The sequence below is a fragment of the Hoplias malabaricus genome, chromosome 7 (genome assembly GCF_029633855.1).
Source record: "Hoplias malabaricus isolate fHopMal1 chromosome 7, fHopMal1.hap1, whole genome shotgun sequence".
Taxonomy (NCBI): Eukaryota; Metazoa; Chordata; class Actinopteri; order Characiformes; family Erythrinidae; genus Hoplias; species Hoplias malabaricus.
The window spans coordinates 46071670-46089412 of NC_089806.1; the positions used below are offsets into that span (position 1 = coordinate 46071670).

The 17743-nt window shown below is 47.8% G+C and overlaps 1 protein-coding gene across 2 annotated transcripts; it reads left to right on the top strand.

Annotated features, from left to right (window-relative positions):
• Window positions 1-1406: 1406 nt before the first annotated feature.
• On the top strand, window positions 1407-16687 carry LOC136702098 (adenylate cyclase type 3-like). Of its 2 annotated transcripts, none has more exons than XM_066676981.1 (19): window positions 1407-1523; window positions 2817-2950; window positions 3353-3464; window positions 4824-4951; window positions 5737-5895; window positions 6210-6420; window positions 6587-6688; window positions 7247-7374; window positions 7541-7702; window positions 7924-8011; window positions 9744-9860; window positions 10556-10827; window positions 12366-12447; window positions 13187-13345; window positions 13571-13717; window positions 15066-15182; window positions 15285-15411; window positions 15932-16056; window positions 16374-16687. In XM_066676981.1, exons 1-19 carry the CDS (start codon window positions 1422-1424, stop codon window positions 16554-16556), a joined length of 2655 nt encoding a protein of 884 aa, XP_066533078.1. In that variant the 5' UTR covers window positions 1407-1421; the 3' UTR covers window positions 16557-16687. The 2 variants fall into 2 exon arrangements, with proteins under 2 accessions (XP_066533078.1, XP_066533079.1); XM_066676982.1 differs by having other exon boundaries at window positions 7274-7374.
• The last annotated feature ends 1056 nt before the right edge of the window (window positions 16688-17743 follow it).

The window sequence follows — 17743 nt, forward strand, 5'->3', positions numbered from 1 at the left end:
ATAATCATCATGGTGGCAGTGATGTACTCTTCGGACAAGCTAGGCACTGTACTAGCGGCTGTGGTTGGCCTGGTGCTGGATGTAGTGTTTTACGCAGTCTCAAGGTGGCGCCGTTTGCCGGAGAAGGTTACCAGGAGCGTGGTCCCGTACGCCGTGTGGCTGCTGATCACGCTCCACGTGCTGCTGTACCTGGGCCTGAATTTTTCAGGTGTTTACGAGCCCGGAGACTCGGTGGGTTGGCAGACTTTCTTCACCTTCTCCTTCTTCCTCACGCTGCCGTTGCCACTGATGCACATTCTCCTGTTGGTGGTGCTGTCCTGCAGCATACACACCATCCTGCTGGGCATCGTGGTGGCGCCACGGAGACAGGACAATCTGCAGATGCTCATCAGACAGGTACTCACTTTCTGATTCTGATACATTGGTGAGGACCTTAATTATAAATAATGGTTTCTAAAGCGAATTAACCCTAAACATACACGTAACTCTACCTTTAATCTGCCTCTAAATTAAGTTAAAGTTAATTGGGAAAGACCCTGTGAAGTGGCGCCCCCTCCAGGGTGTGTTCCTGCCTTGCACCCAATGATTCCAGGTAGGCTCTGGACCCACCGCGACCCTGAACTGGATAAGGGTCACAGATAATGGATGAATGAATGTATTACATGCTTTAATTACTTTCATAAAAATTGTTTGCTAATTTCTGGTGGTTAACAATTTACAGAGAACACAGGGAAAATAAAGTAAAGTAGACAAAACTACACTCGTGATTAAGACCAGAGTGCCTTACCCACTCTGGCCTGTAGATGGCAGTTCATGAGTAGTTTATGGCGTGTTGATCATAAATTACACTGACACTGACTGAAATTATAATTGACTGTTAAAGATTGATGTTGCTATGGCATTGTCTTTAAGGCTGAGTTTAAAACAAAGGTTTATACAGTACACAGTAGATTATAGCTAGCACCCTAAAAAGAAAGCGACGTGTATCAGTGCCATCTACAGGCCAGAGTGGGTAAAGCGCTTATGTTTTCCCTATAATTCACATGAATCCATTTTTCTCTGATTTTCTCAAGTCATTTTCCTCATGTAACTATTTTTCCTTCATGTCCTTTCGGGGGCTCAGAACAAATGACTTATTTCACCTTTAAAAGTGTTTTTAGAAAAGTGGAATGTTTAAAGCTTGGCTGTACATTGTGTTTTATTATAAAGCTTCCTTAACGTGGGTAAGGCTAACGTTAGGAGTCTAGCTCAAGGAACTCTTATTGTGGATTGTGCTGTGACAGGGGAACTGAACCCTAGCCCTACTGGAATTATAGTTTGATTGTGTGCGGTTCTCTCTCTCTCTCTCTCTCTGTGTGTGTGTGTGTGTCCAGTTGGTGGCGAATATAATGCTGTATATGGGCGCCACGGTGGTGGGTGTGATGTCATACTTTATGTCTGATCGTAAATATCGAACGGCGTTTCTCGAGGCCAAGCAATCGCTGGAGGTCCGACTCACACTGGAAGAACAGAGTCAGCAACAGGTAAACACACACACACACACACACACACACACACTAACAGTCTGAACCTGCTACTGCTTCTTTACGAAATGTCGCTAACCCGTCTTCGGGGGTTGCAGCTCAGCACGCTCGAAGGAGAACACTAACTCCTAAAATATAATTAATGCCACAAATCACATTAATATTAAAGTAACTGTAAGTAACATTTGGTATTTTTGCTCCTGAGCTCCCCTAGAGTGTAATTCACTTTTACAGCACTGTCTTGAAATAGGGAGGATTGGGGGTGTCCTACCCTCCTCCAAATGTTACATAGTGCAGATTCTGCGGTGCTGAGCCCCGAGTAGCAGGAACAGAGGCTCTGTTCTCTCTTTTACAGCTCAGTGGAGCATCACAGTGATTATGAAGCTGTAATTTTAAGGTATAAATATTACACAGTGTTGCTTTAATGTTCTAATGATGTAATTATTAAATTACAAGATAAACGTTTCCAGTGGATGTTTCTAATGAGGGATGAAGGTGAAAATATTTAAATGAGATCTCGGTGTAAATGAGATGACTCTAATTCGTAGGTTAATGGATGTTAATTAGTCATTAACAGTGTGTGTGTGTGTGTGTGTGTGAATGTGGTTGTCACACACATGTCTGAACTTCTGCAGTGTTTACATTTCACAATGTCCTCATTTGTTTCCTGATGGTCCATTACACACAAACACACACACACACACACTCCCTCCGGAGCACTGTTATAGCACTCATCCCTCACTCCTCTCCTCCCACCTGTTTTCCTCTCCCTCTCTCTCCCTCTCTCTCTCTCCCTCTATCTCTCTCTCTCTCTCTGTGTGTTTTTCCTCTGCGTCTCTCTGTGATGCTCTGGAGCCTATAAAACTCCCAGAATGCCACAGGAAAAGCCGGGGCTGCTGGGAAACAGATGCAGCTGACCAATCAGAGCTCAGCCGAGCGCTGCACGTCTCCATGGCAACAAAGCTCTGGAGAAAACCTCTACATCCCTCAAATTCTCTCTCTCTCTCTCTCTCTCTCTCTCTCACACACACACACACACACACACTCTCTCTCCCCCTCCCTGTCTGTCTGTCGCTCTCTCAGTCTCTATACTTCCTTTTTAAACAATTTATTGCATGAACCTGTTATAAAGCACCTGAAAGCCTCAACAGCACAACCACTGATATATAATCTGTGTGTTTGTGTGTGTGTGTGTTTGTGTGTGTGTGTGTGTGTGTGTTTGTGTGTGTGTGTGTGTGTGTGTTTGTGTGTGTGTGTGTGTGTGTGTGTGTGTGTGTGTGTGTGTGTGTGCAGGAGGAGCTGTTGTTGTCCATCTTGCCGAAGCACATTGCTGATGAGATGCTGCAGGGAATGAAAAAAGATGCCATTCAGAATACAGAGGCTCAACAGTTCAACACTATGTACATGTACAGACATGAGAACGTCAGGTACACACAAACACACATGCATGTACCCCCCCCCCCACACACACACACCAACACACAAACTTTTTACATAAACATTGTAAACTCTTACACACAAGGAAATAAACTCCAGCAGCACTGCTGTGTCTGATCCACTCTACACCAGCACAACACACACTAACACACCACCACCACGTCAGTGTCACTGCAGCGCTGAGAATGATCCACCACCACATCACACCTGCTCTGTGGGGGTCCTGAGCGCTAAGGAACAGGGGGAGAGGGGGTTGGTAAAGTATGCAGAGCCACAGATGGGCCACAGTGTGTAAGTGTAGAACTACAGCGAGACCGGGGCTGAGAGCGGACAGTGAGTGTAGGTGTTTTTAATGTTGTGGCTGATTGGTGTGTATCTCTGTTTCTCTGCAGTATCCTGTTTGCTGACATTGTTGGTTTTACTCAGCTGTCGTCAGCGTGCAGCGCTCAGGAACTCGTCAAACTGCTCAACGAACTGTTCGCTCGCTTCGACAAGCTGGCAGCTGTAAGACACACACACACACACACTCACACAGCATTTCCCGGCTTTTATTTCCTCCTCATTCTGTTTTCTGTGTTCAGAAAGTGGATAACAGGTCGCTGTAAGTGACCCGTCCACTAACGCTTTAGTCTCTTTAGTCTCTGAGAACTTTCTGGAGCTTCTTTATCTCGACTCGTTCACGGACACCTTCACGATTCTTGCTAAAGGACCTCAGTTGCCCTCTGCTGTCTTGTCAGCGCTAGCATCATTGCTAGGTTATGTGTGCATGAAGCGGAGTAATATATGAAGAGCTTCAGTCAGAGTGCCTTGCCAATATTGGCACCCCTAGAAAATCTCTCAGCCAATCACACAGCAGGGGAGGAGCTATCTGTGGTATCTGTGAAATTATACAAAATGCTCATGATGTTAATTGATGGATGTAATAATAATTCATTCATTGTCTGTGACCCTTATCCAGTTCAGGGTCACAGTGGGTCCGTAGTCAACCTGGTTCAAGTCTCGCTCCGGGTGATTGTCTGTGAGGAGCGTGGTGTGTTCTCTCTCTGTCTGCATGGGTTTCCTCCGGGTGACTGTCTGTGAGGAGTGTAGTGTGTTCTTCCTGTGTCTGCGTGGGTTTCCTCCGGGTGACTGTCTGTGAGGAGTGTGGTGTGTTCTCCCTGTGTCTGCGTGGGTTTCCTCCGGGTGACTGTCTGTGAGGAGTGTGGTGTGTTCTCCCTGTGTCTGCGTGGGTTTCCTCCGGGTGACTGTCTGTGAGGAGTGTGGTGTGTTCTCCCTGTGTCTGCGTGGGTTTCCTCCGGGTGACTGTCTGTGAGGAGTGTGGTGTGTTCTCTGTGTCTGTGTGGGTTTCCTCCGGGTGACTGTCTGTGAGGAGTGTGGTGTGTTCTCTGTGTCTGCGTGGGTTTCCTCCGGGTGACTGTCTGTGAGGTGTGTGGTGTGTTGTCCCTGTGTCTGCGTGGGTTTCCTCCGGGTGACTGTCTGTGAGGAGTGTGGTGTGTTCTCTGTGTCTGTGTGGGTTTCCTCCGGGTGACTGTCTGTGAGGAGTGTGGTGTGTTCTCTGTGTCTGCGTGGGTTTCCTCCGGGTGACTGTCTGTGAGGTGTGTGGTGTGTTGTCCCTGTGTCTGCGTGGGTTTCCTCTGGTGAGAGGCAGGGGGCAGCCGTGGCCTAATGTTTAGAGACCGGGCTAGGTACCAGAAGGTCGGTTTGATCCTCAGGACCAGCAGGACCATCCATGGCTGAAGTGCTCTTGAGCACTTGCTCATTGAGCCCCCAAATGCTCCCTGGGCGCCAGGGATAGCTGCCTGCCGCTGTGGGTGTGTGTTCACAGCCCCTAGTTCACTAGTGTGTTTCTGTGTGTCTGAGCAGCAATATCACCAGCTGAGGATCAAGATTCTAGGGGACTGTTATTACTGCATCTGTGGGTTACCTGATTACCGGGAGGACCATGCAGCCTGCTCAATTAGGATGGGCCTGGCCATGGTGAAGGCCATCTCGTGAGTATTATTCTCCTCTTTCAGCTCTGCACACTGTTTTGTATTAAATGAACACTAGGTAAGATTTGTTATTTTTGCTTCTGAGCTCCCCCTACAGCTGCAGAGTGTAATTCACTTTTACAGCACTGTCCTGAAATAGATATATATGAGATACTATATCATTAGTTTGAGATACTAAGTCAATATTTTGAGATACTATCTCATTAGTTTGAGATTCTAAGTCAATATTTTGAGATACTATCTCATTAGTTTGAGATACTAAGTCAATATTTTGAGATACTATCTCATTAGTTTGAGATACCAAGTAAATATTTTGAGATACTATCTCATTATTTTTAAATACTGAGTCAATATATTGAGATACTATCATTAGTTTGGGATACTAAGTCAATATTTTGAGATACTATCTCATTAGTTTGAGATACTAAGTCAATATTTTGTGATACTATCTCATTAGTTTGAGATACTAAGTCAATATTCTGAGATACTATCTCATTAGTTTGAGATACTAAATCAATATATTGAGATACTATCCCATTAGTTTGAGATACTAAGTCAATATTTTGAGATACTATCTCATTAGTTTGAGATACTAAGTTGTTTGTAACATTCTTACAAACTTCCTAGTGTTTATCTTAAGATTCTTCCTAAGTTTTTTCTTTCCCGAACCCTGGTTCTTAATCAGTTTTAGAATTATTGGCTGGTGGTGAAAATGACTTACTGCTCCTTTAAGGATGTGGACCTGAGTAATGGACACGAGCTGACCGGTGCTCACCTGTGCGCAGGTACGTGCGTGAGAAGACGAGGACAGGTGTGGACATGCGAGTGGGCGTCCACACGGGCACGGTCCTGGGCGGAGTTTTGGGACAGAAACGCTGGCAGTTCGATGTGTGGTCCACTGACGTCACCGTCGCAAACAAGATGGAGTCCGGAGGCATCCCAGGGTCAGTTATGATTTTAATGTTTCTGAAAGCAGACTGGACGCTCTGGAGCAGCTGCACATGAGCACAATGACAGCAGGCCTGAGGGGTGTAAAGACCAACAGCACCGGATCTGTTGCAGTAGCTTCGGAGAGTTACGGTCCAGAAGTACATCTCACATTTACGTGGCTGAAAGCCATCAGACATTCACAGCAATGTTTCAGTGTCAAGCGTAAATCTGCAAAAAAGTGTCGAGGTCTTTCCTGCAGCATAGTGTAAATATATATATACAGTATGTTCGTATATGTGTGTAATGAACTGTGTGTGTGTGTGTGTAGGCGTGTACACATCTCTCAGAGTACAATGGAGTGTTTGCGGGGGGAGTTCCTGTTGGAGCCGGGGAATGGAGGGGATCGATGTGAATATCTGATGGAGAAGGGCATCGAGACCTACCTGGTCCTCGTTCCCACGGAAACCAGCACAGAGGGCGGGGTCACAAATGGAAGGGGTGGGGTCAGTAGAGAAGTGGGCGGAGTCACAAATGGAAACGTACGTAAACATAAAGAAGAGAGCACTCCTCTTTCCTTCTCTTTTGTACTTTTTTTCTGTCATTCAGATTTTTCCCTCATTCTTGCACTTTAATTCAACCTCTCTCTCTCTCTCTGCCTCTTACTCTCTCTGCCTCTCACGCTCTTTCTCTCTCTCTCTCTCTCAGGGGGTCGGTAGGAGTTCTCCTCTCCTGGTCACCACTGAAGTTAATGGAAGTGTGGGTTCTGTTCGTGGTAATGTGGAGGTCCCGGAGGACGCAGACACACAGGTCAGAGGTCATGCACAAAAACAAGATGCATAGATACATTTTTAGATTTTATTATATTGTTATTTTATAAGTTTATTATCTTAAACCACAGGTGCATTTTATGTACAGTGTATACACTACACAATAACAACTTTCTAGGGTGATTCCTGTTTTATACCTGAGGGGGCGACAAAGCCCTAGTGGCACCTTAGATTGATTCTGAACCAAATATATGATAGATAGAAAGACAGATAGATAATTGTATGTATTTTGTGCTACACATACAATATGTGGCTACATTGCACTAGTTAGCTCTAGTGTTAGCTCATTAGCTTTATCTCCATTCACTCTTGCACTGGTTAGCTCTAGTGTTAGCTCATTAGCTTTATCTCCATTCACCCTTGCACTGGTTAGCTCTAGTGTTAGCTCATTAGCTTTATCTCCACTGACTCTTGCACTGGTTAGCTCTAGTGTTAGCTCATTAGCTTTATCTCCATTCACTTTTGCACTAGTTAGCTCTAGTGTTAGCTCATTAGCTTGATCTCAATTGACTCATGCACTGGTTAGGACTCGTGTTAGCTCATTAGCTTTATCTGGTTGTTCCAGAAGCTGCGTCTGTCGGGTTTGGAGGATGGCGGGATGGAAAATGAGCAAGAGAGCAACAGACTGCTTAATAAAGCTCTGGAAGAGAGAGAGATGGAAGAAAAGTGAGCACAACACACACACACACACACAAATACACACATGAATACACTCAATGTTGTAATGTTGTGGTCCATGGGATGACGGAGTGGTCCGTGGGATGTTGGAATGCACATTGGGGTAATGGTGTGGTCCCTGGGGTAACTTGTGTTGTTACACTCCCCCCCTCAGGCTGAAGGAAAAGCAGACGGCGGAGGTCACGCTGCGGTTCCTGGACCCGGAACTGGAGGCCCGTTATTCGATGGAGAAGGAGAGACAGACCGGCGCAGCCTTCAGCTGCAGCTGCGTCGTCTTGTTCTTCACCTCCGCCATGGAGACCCTCATAGACCCTCGGTGAGTCCAACACACACACACACACACACACACACACACACACACACACACACACAGACCCACAGAGAACACAGTTCCACTGTTCTACAGCTCACAGCTTAGGGGCCAAAGGCAGTTCCAGTCTTTGATTGGCTGATATTTCTGTGTTCTCATCTCTGATTTGGCTGACAATTTGATCCTGTCTCTTATTGGTTGAAATCCCTCATTCTTGTCTCTGATAGGCTGACGGTGAATTATGTGACGCTGGTGATTGGGGAGGCGCTGCTTCTGATCCTCACCCTCTGCTCGCTGGCGGTTATTTTCCCACGGGTGCGACAAGCTTTTATCATACACACGTACACACTGCACGGCCAAATGTTTGTGGACACTTACACTGTAAACATTTAACAGCATTCAGCCTTCACTTTCACATCAGTGAGGATTAGTTCTGCATCACACTCACCACTCCAACTCACCCCAGAGCAACTCCATCACTCCAGAGAACACAGTTCCACTGTTCCACACACCAGAGGAACCCCATCACTCCAGAGAACACAGTTCCACTGTTCCACACACCAGAGGAACTCCATCACTCCAGAGAACACAGTTCCACTGTTCCACACACCAGAGGAACCCCATCACTCCAGAGAACACAGTTCCACTGTTCCACACACCAGAGGAACCCCATCACTCCAGAGAACACAGTTCCACTGTTCCACACACCAGAGGAACCCCATCACTCCAGAGAACACAGTTCCACTGTTCCACACACCAGAGGAACCCCATCACTCCAGGGAACACAGTTCCACTGTTCCACACACCAGAGGAACTCCATCACTCCAGAGAACACAGTTCCACTGTTCCACACACCAGAGGAACCCCATCACTCCAGAGAACACAGTTCCACTGTTCCACACACCAGAGGAACCCCATCGCTCCAGAGAACACAGTTCCACTGTTCCACACACCAGAGGAACCCCATCGCTCCAGAGAACACAGTTCCACTGTTCCACACACCAGAGGAACCCCATCACTCCAGAGAACACAGTTCCACTGTTCCACACACCAGAGGAACTCCATCACTCCAGAGAACACAGTTCCACTGTTCCACACACCAGAGGAACACCATCACTCCAGAGAACACAGTTCCACTGTTCCACACACCAGAGGAACCCCATCACTCCAGAGAACACAGTTCCACTGTTCCACACACCAGAGGAACTCCATCACTCCAGAGAACACAGTTCCACTGTTCCACACACCAGAGGAACACCATCACTCCAGAGAACACAGTTCCACTGTTCCACACACCAGAGGAACCCCATCGCTCCAGAGAACACAGTTCCACTGTTCCACACACCAGAGGAACTCCATCGCTCCAGAGAACACAGTTCCACTGTTCCACACACCAGAGGAACCCCATCACTCCAGAGAACACAGTTCCACTGTTCCACACACCAGAGGAACTCCAGAGAACACAGTTCCACTGTTCCACACACCAGAGGAACTCCATCGCTCCAGAGAACACAGTTCCACTGTTCCACACACCAGAGGAACCCCATCACTCCAGAGAACACAGTTCCACTGTTCCACACACCAGAGGAACCCCATCGCTCCAGAGAACACAGTTCCACTGTTCCACACACCATAGGAACCCCATCGCTCCAGAGAACAGAGTTCCACTGTTCCACACACCAGAGGAACTCCATCGCTCCAGAGAACACAGTTCCAATGTTCCACACACCAGAGGAACCCCATCGCTCCAGAGAACACAGTTCCACTGTTCCACACACCAGAGGAACCCCATCACTCCAGAGAACACAGTTCCACTGTTCCACACACCTGTATTCAAGGTTTATAGCTCTCTGGCTGACTGTTGGCACTGAGCATGGTGCCATTAAGCTGCTCCAGAGTGAACCACTCCAATGGCAACACATTTCATTAGAGATTATACAAAATGTGAACTTTAAGGGGTGTCTACAAACATTTGGACACATTGTGTATATTTGAGAAGCTGTAATCCTGATATCTGTGTGTGTGTGTGTGTGTGTGTGTGTTTCAGCTGTTCTCGAAGAAGCTGGTGTCGTTCTCTCTGTGGATCGACCGGACTCGCTGGGCTCGAAACACCTGGGCCATGGCAGCTATCTTCGTCCTGGCCATGGCTGAGGTGGCAGATATGGTGAGTTTGCGGGTCCTGGCCTTTGAAGGACAGGGTGAATAGGGGGTAAACACAGGGTGTAGGTGTAGATCCACACAGTGCAGAGAGTGAGGGGAGACCAGGAGGTGGCTTTAATGTTATGGCTGATGGTGTATATATTTATATTATGATACAGAGTGGAAACTACTGCTAGTGTAGGTGTACAGTACCAGCATCTAATGAACTGGAAAGAATGTGTGTGTGTGTGTGTGTGTGTGTTGTAATTAAACCTGTGTCACTGGGCCCTGCAGTAATGATGCTTTAGCTGTCTGTAAAGCTGCCTGCTCTAATTTACAAAACCCTCAGAGCATGCACACACACACAAACACACACACATCACTGATTTAACACACACACACACCACTGATTTAACACATACACACACACACACACACACACAATTGGTTTAACACACACACACATACACACACACACCCCACTGATTTAACACACAAACACACCACTGATTTAACACACACAAACACACTACTGATCTAACACACACTGCTGCTTTAAAGGATCCTGTTGTAATTATGCCATCCCCTTGTGGACGACCCTCTCTGTGGATCACAAACTGGTTCATTCAGAGAGGACAGAGAAATGTGACACTCTCCTGTGAGCTGCACTGAGAAAACACTAAAATCTGTGTGTGTGTGTGTGTGTGTGTGTGTGTGTAGCTGAGCTGTGTGGAGCCCCCCCTGCTGGTTCTCAACTCCACTGCAGGTTTAACGTTGGAGACTCTAGGAGACGGGGGCTGCGCTGAGAACCCGAAGCACTACAGTTACATTGCGGTGCTGTCGCTGGTGGCCACCACGATGCTGGTCCAGGTCAGTCACCTGGTCAAACTCGCCCTCATGCTCCTGGTCACCGTGGCAACCACCGCCGTCAACATCTACAGCTGGAGGAACATCTACGATATCTACGACCTCATCCGCTACCTGGAGTACAGGTGAGCTGGGGGCTGGGCTACTGTAATAACAACTGTAATAACTACTGTAATACTGTGTGGTGTGTTCTCTCTCTGTCTGTGTGGGTTTCCTCCAGGTGCTCCACTTTACTCACACAGTCCAAACACACCATAGTAGATGGAGTGACTGTGTGAAATGGCCCAGAGGTGTGAGTGTGTGAGTGACAGAGTGAGTGTGTGAGTGACAGGGTGATTGTGTGAAAATGACCACAGGTGTGAGTGACAGTGTGAGTGACAGGGTGATTGTGTGAAAATGACCACAGGTGAGTGACAGAGTGAGTGTGTGAGTGACAGGGTGAGTGTGTGAGTGACAGGGTGAGTGTGTGAAAATGACCACAGGTGTGAGTGACAGGGTGAGTGTGTGAAACTGACCACAGGTGTGAGTGACAGGGTGAGTGTGTGAATGACAGGGTGAGTGTGTAAGTGACATGGTGAGTGTGTGAAACTGATCACAGGTGTGAGTGACAGGGTGATTGTGTGAAAATGACCACAGGTGTGAGTGACAGAGTGAGTGTGTGAATGACAGGGTGAGTGTGTAAGTGACATGGTGAGTGTGTGAAACTGATCACAGGTGTGAATGACAGGGTGATTGTGTGAAAATGACCACAGGTGTGAGTGACAGTGTGAGTGTGAGTGACAGGGTGATTGTGTGAAAGTGACCACAGGTGTGAGTGACAGTGTGAGTGTGTGAGTGACAGGGTGATTGTGTGAAAGTGACCACAGGTGTGAGTGACAGAGTGAGTGTGTGAGTGACAGTGTGAGTGTGTGAAACTGACCACAGGTGTGAGTGACAGAGTGATTGTGTGAGTGACAGGGTGAGTGTGTGAAACTGACCACAGGTGTGAGTGACAGTGTGAGTGTGTGAAACTGACCACAGGTGTTAGTGACAGGGTGAGTGTGTGAAACTGACCACAGGTGTGAGTGACAGGGTGAGTGTATGAGTGAGAGAGTGATTGTGTGAAAATGACCACAGGTGTGAGTGACAGGGTGAGTGTATGAGTGTGTGAAACTGACCACAGGTGTGAGTGACAGGGTGAGTGTGTGAAAATGACCACAGGTGTGAGTGACAGGGTGAGTGTGTAAGTGACAGGGTGAGTGTTGTGAAACCGACCACAGGTGTGAGTGACAGAGTGAGTGTATAAGTGACAGGGTGAGTGTGTGAAACTGACCACAGGTGTGAGTGACAAGGTGAGTGTATGAGTGACAAGGTGAGTGTGTGAAGCTGACCACAGGTGTGAGTGACAGGGTGAGTGTATGAGTGAGAGGGTGAGTGTGCGGTGCTCTGTCCAGGGTGTGTTCAATGCAACTCTGACCATAAGTTTCGTTTTGCTTTTCCAATATATCACAGAGCGCTTTTACAAAGAAACAGTAGAGTTTTGTCGCCCCCTGCACTTCCTGCAGTGTATTACCCTCTGTCAGTCTGACTGATGTTAGTAGTGTGAGTTTGTGTGTGTGTGTGTGTGTGTGTGTGTGGGCATTAATAACACTTGTAGTGTGTGTTTCTGGTTGTTGTTCTGCAGGAATTCTGTGGTTCCCACTAAGTACATGATGACGGTGATGATTATCCTGATGATGATCAGCTTCTACCACTTCGCTCGACACGTACGTCCCTCTCAGCACCTTCAGCCCTTCTTTACTACGCTTTCAGGTTCCACTGCAGGGTCCCTACTGGTCTCTACTGGACTCTACTGCTCTGTTCTCCTCCTCCACCAGGTGAATCAGGTCCTGGTTCTGGAAGCGGGTTCTTGTTTAGTGGCTGTTCTCTCGTGGTTCAGAGCGAGTCGAGTAGGGACTAAACCGTGGCGTGTAAACCTTGCAGAGCGCTGATCGTCCAGAGAGAGTCGTCACTCTACGCCACGCGACGCAGACGACCAGCACCAACTCTCCATCTGTAAAATCTCCAGCTGCAGCAGAGATCACGTTTGTTTTTATCCGACTCACGACGGCAGCTCGTAAAATGACGCTGTGGTCTTTTGAAGAGGTTCAAACGCTCCTCGGATCGGTGGCCGACGAAAGAATCCAGCGAGAGCTGGACGCTGCAACAAGGAAGGAACAAACTCTACTGATCTGTCTGAACTGATGACGGAGCTGTGTTCAGTCCCAAACCACAACAACATCAGAGACCAGCAGAGTCCATCAGAGTCCATCAGAGTCCGGTAGAGTCCATCAGAGTCCATCAGAGTCCGGTAGAGTCCGGTAGAGTCCGGCAGAGTCCAGCAGAGACCAGTAGAGTCCAGTTGTGTGGAGTAAGTACTTGACCAAACCTTGTACAGTACTGACCAGTAATCACACACGTCTCTCTCTCTCTCTCTTTCTCTCTCTCTCTCTCTCTCTCTCTCAGGTGGAGAGACAGTCTCGGAAGCTGTTTCTGTGGAAGATGGAGGTGCATGATCAGAAGGAGAGGGTGTATGAGATCAGGATGAATAACGAGGCGCTGGTCACTAACATGCTGCCGGAACACGTGGCCAAGCACTTCCTCGGCTCCAAGAAAAGAGACGAGGTACGAGAACTTATCAGTAATCCATGATCAGTACAGTATCAGGAGTAATTAGATTCACACACACACACACACACACACACATGCACACACACCATTCACGTTGTGTCTGATTTCAGAAAGCGCTCCAGAGAGTTTTGATGTAGATCGAGAAGCTTCCTTTGGGAATGGATTTAACTCTGTGTGTGTTTGTGTGTGTGTGTGTGTGTGTGTGTGTGTGTGTGTTAGGAGTTGTACAGTCAGGCGTATGAAGAGATTGGAGTGGTGTTTGCCTCGATCCCGAACTTCTCTGATTTTTACACCGAGGAGAACATCAACAACGGAGGCATCGAGTGTCTGCGCATCCTCAACGAGATCATCTCCGACTTTGACACTGTCAGTACACCTCTCTCGCCCACACTCTCTCTCTCGACACTGTCAGTACACCTCTCTCGCCCACTCTCCCTCCCTCTCTCTCTCACTTTGACACTGTCAGTACACCTCTCTCGCCCACACTCTCTCTCTCGACACTGTCAGTACACCTCTCTCGCCCACTCTCCCTCCCTCTCTCTCTCACTTTGACACTGTCAGTACACCTCTCTCGCCCACACTCCCTCTCTCTCTCTCTCACTTCGACACTGTCAGTACACCTCTCTCGCCCACTCTCCCTCCCTCTCTCTCTCACTTCGACACTGTCAGTACACCTCTCTCGCCCACACTCTCTCACTTCGACACTGTCAGTACACCTCTCTCGCCCACACTCCCTCTCTCTTTCTCACTTCGACACTGTCAGTACACCTCTCTCGCCCACACTCCCTCTCTCTCTCTCTCTCTCTCTCTCTCTCACTTCGACACTGTCAGTACACCTCTCTCGCCCACACTCCCTCTCTCTCTCTCTACTTCGACACTGTCAGTACACCTCTCTCGCCCACACTATCTCTCTCCCACTTCGACACTGTCAGTACACCTCTCTCGCCCACACTCTCTCTCTCTCTCACTTCGACACTGTCAGTACACCTCTCTCGCCCACACTCTCTCTCTCTCTCTCACTTCGACACTGTCAGTACACCTCTCTCGCCCACACTCCCTCTCTCTCTCTCTCTCTCTCTCTCTCTCACTTCGACACTGTCAGTACACCTCTCTCGCCCACACTCCCTCTCTCTCTCTCTACTTCGACACTGTCAGTACACCTCTCTCGCCCACACTATCTCTCTCCCACTTCGACACTGTCAGTACACCTCTCTCGCCCACACTCTCTCTCTCTCTCACTTCGACACTGTCAGTACACCTCTCTCGCCCACACTCTCTCTCTCTCTCTCACTTCGACACTGTCAGTACACCTCTCTCGCCCACACTCTCTCTCTCTCTCTCACTTCGACACTGTCAGTACACCTCTCTTGCCCACTCTCCCTCCCTCTCTCTCTCACTTAGACACTGTCAGTACACCTCTCTCGCCCACACTCCCTCTCTCTCTCTCACTTCGACACTGTCAGTACACCTCTCTCGCCCACACTCCCTCTCTCTCTCTCTCTCTCTCTCTCTCTCACTTCGACACTGTCAGTACACCTCTCTCGCCCACACTCCCTCTCCCTCTCTCTCTCTCTCTTTCTCATTTCGACACTGTCAGTACACCTCTCTCGCCCACACTCCCTCTCTCTCTGTACTCGTACTGAGTGTGTAAGTCTGTGTGTCTCTGCTGAAAGTGTGTGTAGCATGTTGTTGTGTCTGACCCCCTGTTGTTCAGCTGTTGGACAGAGCGGAGTTCCGCTGTATTACAAAGATAAAGACAATCGGGAGCACGTACATGGCAGCGTCCGGAGTCACGCCGGAGAGCAACACCAACGGATACAGCACCCTCAGGGTGAGAGGGCTCTACACACACCTGTCTGCCTTCTGGACCATTACACACCTGTAGACCTGTCTTTAATGTGTGTGTGTGTGTGTGTGTGTGTGCGCGCTGCAGAAGGAGGAACAGTGTACTCTGGAGAGATGGCAGCACTTGGCTGATTTGGCTGACTTCGCTTTGGCCATGAAGGTCACCCTCAATAACCTCAACAAACAGTCCTTCAACAGCTTCATGCTGAGGATCGGTAAACAAAGCTTCCTCGGGGACAGTGGGGGTGAATGGAACCAGACGTCCTCCTCCAAAACCTCCTCTCATAAACGGTTTCCAACAGTGTGGAACCGGTTCCTAAATTCCTCCAACATAAATGACTTCCCCAAACCAGAACAGTTTGTTTCCAGCAGGAACCAAAGAACAGTGGGTTCTTCAGCTGGAGATAAAGAAGCTCCAGAAAGAGCTCAGAGCCTGAAATAAAGCCTCATGGTGCAGTAGAGCTGCACGAGTCACTTTCAGAGTGTTATATCGTCCTCGATGGGGACTCCACAGTTCACTGGAGAGAACCCAGGTTCTTAGAAACCTGAACAGAACTGGTTCAAGAACCAGAGTTCTTTTTAGTGGACAAGATATATGGCAGAAAGTGCTGCCATTCGGTTCCATTCACCACTACTGTGTCTCACTGCTCTGACTCAGGACGTTTCTCTAGAACCAGAACCACTCTATTTACATCTTAGCTGTGTGTGTGTGTGTGTGTGTGTGTGTGTGTTCAGGGATGAATATGGGTGGTGTGTTAGCTGGTGTGATTGGAGCCCGGAAGCCTCACTATGACATTTGGGGGAACACAGTGAATGTGGCCAGCCGCATGGAGTCCACTGGAGTTATGGGTAATATACAGGTATCGCTCTCTCTCACACACACACACACACACACACACACACACACACACAGATATAACTCTCCACAAGGAGTGTTTCACGAAGAATTTATAATTTAATAGATACCTTAAGCTCAAATTTGAGTAGCATCCAAAAAGCGCCGAGGGCTGGTCATATTGGACGCTACTCAAATTTGAGCTTAAGCCAGATGTGAATTAAACCCAGACTCAAGCCTAGGTTTAAATAATCTGGCTAAACACAGTAAGCCTGCTTTATGGAACTGGATTCTGCTGGGTCTTGTTTCTCCTGTGTAACTTTGTGTGTGTGGCGCCCCCAGGTGGTGGAAGACTGCTATAAGATCCTGAGGGAGTACGGCTTCCGTTTCGTGAGGAGGGGACCCATCTTCGTGAAAGGGAAAGGAGAACTGCTGACTTACTTCATGAAGGGAAAAGATAAACCTCCTACCACCGTCAACACACGCATCCCCTGTTTGCCCAATCAGATCCTCGACAAGTCCTGATGAGGATATACACACACACACACACACACACACACACAGAACTGAGATAAATAAATAGGACTTTCTGGGAATGTTTAAAGAGGACAGACTTTAATTTTCACAACAACTTCTAAAGTCAACTACACCTTTAAAGTAACAGTAGGCAATATTTTTACCTTAAAATTCCAGTTTCAAAATCATTGTAATGCTCCACTGAGCTGTAAAACGGATAACAGAGCCCTGTCTGACCAAATGTAACTCACACACACACACACACACACACACACACACTGTACAGATGTAGACTACTGTCTGTAGATGTGTATATGATACTTTCCAGTCTCTGTAGGTCTGTAAATTTCACTCTGTCATTTCCACTAATGATTAGCGTACGTTGTTTGGTTTTGTTTGATCCTCCTTCAGCTCGACAGATGTGTAACGCACAATAACCACAGCTGGATATGTATTTATATTCTGAAATATTATTAAAATCCTTCTTACCACACTTTCATGCAGTCCTCCCTTTCTCCTCTGAGTCTCTGTGCCCTGCGTTACACTCACAAAGCTACACACTGTAACTTTAACAGCCAAAACATTAAAAACCGCTCCAGAAGTCCACCGACAGCGTCCTGTGTCACTGACTAGAGGACGAGCGACACACACTGTGCAGCGACAGATGAGCTACTGTCTCTGACTCTACATCTACAAGGTGGACCAACGAGGGAGGAGTGTCTCACAGAGTGGACAGAGAGTGGACACAGGGTTTAAAAACTCCAGCAGCGCTGCTGTGTCTGATCCACTCTACACCAGCACAACACACAGTAACACACCACCACCACGTCAGTGTCACTGCAGCGCTGAGAATGATCCACCACCACATCACACCTGCTCTGTGGGGGTCCTGAGCGCTGAGGAACAGGGGGGAAAGTGGGTGATGAAGTATGCAGAGCAACAGACTACAGGCTGAACCTCTCTGACCCTGTTTAAGATGGAGTGGGTACAGAAGATGAATAAATGAATGAATGTGCTGCGGTGACCCCAGCTGGTTTTATATGAATATTTTTCATGAACAATACTGCTCTCTAACAGAATGACGTCACATTTACAACGTTGTTTTCATATAAAAGTACGCAATTTTTAACGGTATGTTTTTAACTGAACTTTCCCTTTAAGTGAAGAATCACAGCGCCCCCTTGCGGCCTGCGCGT

Excerpts from the sequence above, each read along its gene's own strand:
- LOC136702098 (XM_066676981.1), top strand. The coding sequence starts at position 1,422 with ATGTCATACTTTATGTCTGATCGTAAATATCGAACGGCGTTTCTCGAG. Across the intron at positions 12,448-13,186 it reads TCTACCACTTCGCTCGACAC|GTGGAGAGACAGTCTCGGAA; the intron begins GTACGTCCCTCT and ends TCTCTCTCTCAG. Across the intron at positions 13,718-15,065 it reads TCATCTCCGACTTTGACACT|CTGTTGGACAGAGCGGAGTT; the intron begins GTCAGTACACCT and ends CCTGTTGTTCAG.